Below are 6,000 nucleotides of genomic sequence, written 5' to 3'. Positions count from 1 at the left end.
GGGGGGGAAAGGAAAGGAAGAAGAAAAAGACAGGCAGAAAGGAAGGAAGGAAGGAAGAGAGAAAGAAAAAGGGAGGAATGGAGGAAGGAAGGAAGGAAGGAAGGAAGGAAGGAAGGAAGGAAGGAAGGAGGGAGGCAGGGAGGGAGGGAGGGAGGGAGGGAAAGAAAGAAGGAAGGAAGGAAGGAAGGAAGGAAAGAAAAGAAAGAAAGTTAAAGAAAGAAAGAAAGAAAGAGAAAGAAAGAAAAGAGAGAAAGAGAGAAAGAGAGAAAAGAAAGAGAGAAAGAGAAAGAAAGAAAGAAAGAAAGAAAGAAAGAAAGAAAGAAAGAAAGAAAAGAAAGAAAAGAAAGAAAAGAAAGAAAAGAAAGAGAGGGAAGCCAGGAGTGGTGATGCAGACCTGTAGTTCCAGCTACTCAGGAGGCTGAGGTGGGAGGACTGCTTCAGCCCAGCCCAGGAGGTCAGGGTTTCAGTGAGCTGTGATTGCGCCACTGCACCCCAGCCTGGGAGACAGAGCAAGATCCTGTCTCAAAAACAAAAACAAAGCAAAACAAACAAAACAACAAGAATGAAAATAACAGTTACTAGGCTCTGAGGAAGATTGCCTTTGGAGACTGTCACAGAGCTTGACCTCTTAATTACTGACCTTTTGTTATAAATTAATTTCCTTCCTTGTTCCTGGCTTAGACCAGATGTCCCTGAGATAGAAGACCCCTTGACTGAGATGAAAGACCCCTTGACTATTATATCCTTAATGTGGAATATCAAATATACTTTTCCCAAAAAAGAAACACTGCCTATAAGCAATCAATTGCTGTAACTATGTGTGAAAAATGATGTAATCCTGTTTACATCCTTGCCTATATAAATGACCCTCAAATCTCTTCACTTCAGAGCACCTTGGACCCCATTTTTTTGGAGCCTATGCCCTCGTCAAACTTTGCACTCCAATAAACTCAGTATTTAATCATGTTGCCTGAATCTCATCATTCAGGTTGACAGGCTCAATGCAGAGGGGGCAGGGGATAGACAGTGGTTCCAGTAAAACCCTCTGCTTTCAAGCCTGCCACCCCCATCCCCAGCTGTGCCCAGCCCAGACTAGCCCATCTTCATCCCAATCCCAGCCCATTCTAATCCCAGCTCCCAGACCCAGTTCTGTCCCCATTCCTAACCTAATTCTGGGGCAGTAGCCAGAGAACACAACAGGACACTCCTAATGGGGACAAAAGTCCTGGAAAGGGGTTGTTCAATTTTTTTTTTTTTTTTTTGAGAGAGAGTCTCACTTTGTCTCCCAGATTGGAGTACAGCGGTGAGATCTTGGCTCACTGCAACCTCCGTCTCCCAGGTTCAAGATATTCTCCTGTCTCAGCCTCCCAAGTAGCTGTGACTACAGGCGCCCACCACCATGCCCAGCTAATTGTTTTTTGTATTTTTAGTAGAGACAGGGTTTCACCATATTGGTCAGGCTGGCCTCGAACTCCTGATCTCAGGTGATCCACCTGCCTCGGCCTCCCAAAGTACTGGGATTACAGGCGTGAGCCACTGTGTCCAGCCGGGGTTGTTCAGTTAAAAGGAAGGGACACAGAAACCTCCACAGCTCCCCATCTCTAACAGGCCATCGGAGGGGCACCTGCGGCCTCTGCACAGTCCTCCTTGCCCATGATGTTTCTCCTGAGCAGAACCCTCCAGAGGCCCACAGGGCCTTCCTGTGACCCACACCCCCAGTGCTGCACGCTGACATCTGACTGCAGCCAGGGGGAGGGCAGGAGTGGCAGCCTAGCCCCGCCTGGTATCATGGTCCCTGTTTGTTTCCAGAAGGTGCAGCACGCAACTCCTGAAGGCAAAAGGCCCGCGAAGGCATTCAGGGCAACCTGAGAGGCTGCTCCCACTGCTTGGCCAGGCTGCGGGGCTGAGGGCAGCGGTAGGGAATGCTGACGAACCCAAGAAGTAGATCTGGGTTCAGACAAGAAAGGCCTGCTCAGGCTCCCTGGGGCCCAGCCAACCGGAACCACATCTGCGCTCATGAACGGCCTCTTTATTTCTCAGCCAGGGCCTACCCAAGGCTGAGCCACCTCTCATCCACTCCTGCAAGCCCTCTGGCCCCCAGTGCACCAATGGATTTCAGGGGCTCCATGACTGGCTGGCCCTGTGCTGCAGGTTCAGTGGTATAGAGTGCTATCCCAGCCCCCAGAGCTGTGGCTGGGAGCCAGTCCCTGGGGAGCCAGGACTCTGTCACTATGACCTGATGTGATTCCACCAGGGAGCTGGGCTTCCCACCCCATGACAAGTTGATGCAGGCCTCACAGAACAGAAGAGGGGCCCTCCCTGTACTTGTGAATGTGCTCCTGAGGCTGGAAGGGTGAGGTGGAGTAGAAGGCATGGGACCCTCACTCTGTGCTGAAGGGGCTGGGAGCTGAGATTGGTGCCCTGTCTTCCTGGGTTCAAATCCTGCTTCTGCTACTTCTTAGCTGTGCTGCCTTAGGCAAGTCACTTCATCTCTCTGGGGCTCAGTTTACACAGATATAAAAAATGAGGGCGGGCGCGGTGGCTCACGCCTGTAATCCTAGCACTTTGGGAGGCCGAGGCGGGCAGATCATGAGGTCAGGAGATCGAGACCATCCTGGCTAACACAGTGAAAACCCATCTCTACTAAAAATACAAAAAATTAGCCGGGTGTGGTGGCTGTAGTTCCAGCTATTCAGGAGGCTGAGGCAGGAGAATGGCGTGAACCCGGGAGGCAGAGCTTGCAGAGAGCCTAGATTGCGCCACTGCGCTCCAGCCTGGGTGACAGAGCGAGACTCCGTCTCAAAAAAAAAAAGAGGATAAGGCCAGGCAAGGTAGCTTTCGCCTGTAATCCCAGCACTTTGGGAGGCCGAGGTGGGAGGATTGCTTGAGCCCAGGAGTTCAAGGACAGCCTAGGCAACATAGCAAGACCCCATCTCCCCCTGGCAAAAAAATGATAATAATTAGCTGGGTATGGTAGTGGCATGTGCCTGTGGTCCCAGCTCAGGAGACTGAGATGGGAGGATCATTAAGCCCAGGAAGTCAAGGCTGCAGTGAGCCATGATCACACCACTGTACACCAGCTAGAGCAACAGAGTAAGATCCTGTCTCAAAAAAAAAAAAAATGAGGATGGCCAGGCGTGGTGGCTCACATCTGTAATCCCAGCACTTTGGGAGGCCAAGGTGGGTGGATTACCTGAGGTAGGAGTTCAAGACCAGCTTGGCCAACATGGCGAGTGCCCGTGTCTACTAAACATACAAAAATTAGCCGGGCATGGTGGTGCACGCCTGTAGTCCCAGCTACTCTGGAGGCTAAGGCAGGAGAATCACTTGAAGCCAGGAGGTAGAGTTGCAGTGAGCTGAGATTATGCCACTGCACTCCAGCCTGGGTAACAGAGGGAGACTCTGTCTCAAAAAAAAAAAAAAGGGGGGGGCCCTTTCCTGTTAGGGGAGAGCTGTGCGAGGTGAAGGTCTTGGACGCTGTTTCTTGTTTTCATCATATAGACAAAACAGCCCTGCTGCAAAGATGGTCAACGTACCTAAAACCCGAAGCGCCTTCTGTAAAAAGTGTGGTAAGCATCAGCCTCACAAAGTGACACAGTATAGGAAGGGCAAGGATTTCTTGTATGCCCAGGGAAAGAGGCGCTATGATCGGAAGGAGAGTGGCTGTGGCGGACAGACAAAGCCAATTTTCCGGAAGAAGGCTAAGACCACAAAGAAGATTGTGCTAAGGCTGGAATGTGTTGAGCCTACCTGCAGATCCAAGAGGATGTTGGCCATTAAGAGATGCAAGCATTTTGAACTGGAAGGAGATAAGAGAAAGGGCCAAGTGATCCAGTTCTAAACTTTGGGAAATTTTTCTTTTAATTTGAAGAGAAAATGTTGAAGCCATAGAAAAATTACCTGTAGGAAAATAAATACAGTGATATTCTTTAAAAAAAAAAATGAGGATAACCCATTAACCACATCATGGGATAATCAGGCAGATCAACTGACTGTGAATATGAAGAACCCAGTGCAGAATGGGCACAGCAATGCCCAGTGCTTCTAGAGAAAGTAAGCCTAAGGGATGGGGAAGGATCCCAGCTGGGCCGTGCAGCCTGGAGTACACGTGTGTTGAGGACTATCTGGCCTGGAATAACCAAGAGAGCCCCCCAGAGTATAGGCCCGCCTGGGGCATTCACTGTCCCTCCCAGCCACCCCAAGCCTGAAGGCTTCACCCCTCCTACCCCTCCCCGTTGCCTTTCCAACCCTCCTACCCACCCCCAATGCCTGTGGACAAGTCTAGGGCTGTTGACTGGGATCCCAATGCCATGCCCCAAATGGAGACTTCCTGGCCTGGCAGGACTCACAGGAACTTAGAGGACCAAGGAGAAAAAACTGTTGCACTCATGCACACATGCACATGTGAGCACACGTGTGCACACACACAGAGGGACACAGAACCAGCCAGGCACACACATGCAACCATGGCCGGCAACCAACCTTCCTTCCTTCCCTCCCTCCCTCGCCACTTCCCTCCTTCCCTTCCTCTCTCCCTCCCCTTCCCTTCCTTTCTTCCTTCCCTCCCCTTCCCCTCCCTCCCTGCCCCTCCTTCCTTCCCTCCTTCCTCCTCCCTTTCTCCATCTCCCCCTCAGTCCCCCCTCCTACTTCCTTCCCCACCTTCTCTTCTACCCCTTCCCCCATCCCCACTCCCTTCCCTCAGACCACTCTGCCTGGCTTACTATGCCAGAGTGTGCATAACCTCTGTGGTACCCACAGGATACCTAGAAATGCCCCCAGCCTCTCCTTCTGGGTCCAGAATAAGCAGATGCCTTGGGGGTAGTATTGGGGTGGGGGTATTCAATCATCCCTGCTCCCCTCATAGCCTCCAGTCCTGTCCCTGGCACCCACTGCTTTGGGGTTTCTATTTATACCCAGTTCTTTCACCAGACTAGCAAAGGCAAGTTTGCATCCTGGTTGCACCCCAGCCTAACTCTGTGACCTCAGGCAAGTCATTGGACATGGCTGGCCCCAGTTTTCTCACCTCTAAAATGGGGCTGTCATGCCTTTTTCTTTTTTTTTTCTTTAGAGACAGGGTCTCATTCTGTCACCCATGTTGGAGTGTGGTGGTGCCATCATGGCTTACTGCAGCCTTGAACTCCTGGGCTCAAGTGATCCTCCCGCTTCAGCCTCTCAAGTAGCTGAAACTATAGGCATGTGCCACCACACCTGGCTAATTTTTAAAATTTTTTTGTAGAGACAAGGTCTCGCTCTGTTGCCCAGGCTGATTTTGAACTCCTAGTGTCATGCCTTTCTTACTGGGTGTGGAGGGAAGATCTTGAATGAAACGCAACTAGCACAGTGCTTGTCTGCTTACTTGCTCTCAACCTCCAAGGACAGAGCTGGCCTTCCTCTCTGGGGACAAGTGCCCCTGGACAGCACCCAGGGGTGGCTGAATGCACAGATTGCTCAGCTAGTTCCCCTCCCTCCTCTTTAGCGCAGAAAAGGAGGTATTGGATCGGCCACCCCCACTCAAATTAGTTTCATCACTTACTGCCTGAGACCTCCCCTGCAGAGTGATCCCTGTTGGGCACCCACCTCCCTCCCACTCCATCTATCCTCTACCTGCCCAACTCCTGCATCTGCAAGGCCTGGAGGGTCTCTTGCTCCCTGCCCCTGTTTTCCCATCTTTCTCCTGTACCCCACCTGCCTTCTCTTTCACAATCCCCTCGCCTGCCAGGATGTGGCTCCCATGTGGGCCTGTGGTCCACAAGCCTACCCAGTTCCCTTCATCCCCTCTTCTGCTTTCAAGTCCCCAGCCCCGGCTGCCTCCATCCTACCCCCACCAAGCTGGAAGACCAGCACAATTCAGACAGGACTTGTGTCCCAGCTGCCCTGGGCCCCTCAGTTTCCTCATCTGTAATTTAAGAATAAAAATACTGTGAGCGGTGGCTCACGCCTGTAATCCCAGCACTTTGGGAGGCCAAGGTGGGAGGATCACGAGGTCAGGAGATCGAGACC

General features: G+C 51.7%; 2 protein-coding genes across 3 annotated transcripts in view; both read left to right on the top strand.

The window, feature by feature from the left end:
• Window positions 1–6,000, top strand: part of SCAMP2 (secretory carrier membrane protein 2) — a 551,928-nt gene that overhangs the window by 172,124 nt on the left and 373,804 nt on the right. The window lies entirely within an intron of this gene.
• Window positions 3,524–3,926, top strand: LOC112627707 (60S ribosomal protein L36a-like). Its single transcript, XM_025390305.1, has one exon. The coding sequence runs from the start codon at window positions 3,524–3,526 to the stop codon at window positions 3,839–3,841; it is 318 nt and encodes a 105-aa protein (XP_025246090.1). The 3' UTR covers window positions 3,842–3,926.

This window comes from Theropithecus gelada, chromosome 7a, assembly GCF_003255815.1.
Source record: "Theropithecus gelada isolate Dixy chromosome 7a, Tgel_1.0, whole genome shotgun sequence".
Classification (NCBI taxonomy): domain Eukaryota; kingdom Metazoa; phylum Chordata; class Mammalia; order Primates; family Cercopithecidae; genus Theropithecus; species Theropithecus gelada.
This window is presented reverse-complemented; position numbering and strand designations above follow the sequence as displayed.

Coding starts and splice junctions, on each gene's coding strand:
- LOC112627707 (XM_025390305.1), top strand. CDS start 3,524: ATGGTCAACGTACCTAAAACCCGAAGCGCCTTCTGTAAAAAGTGTGGT.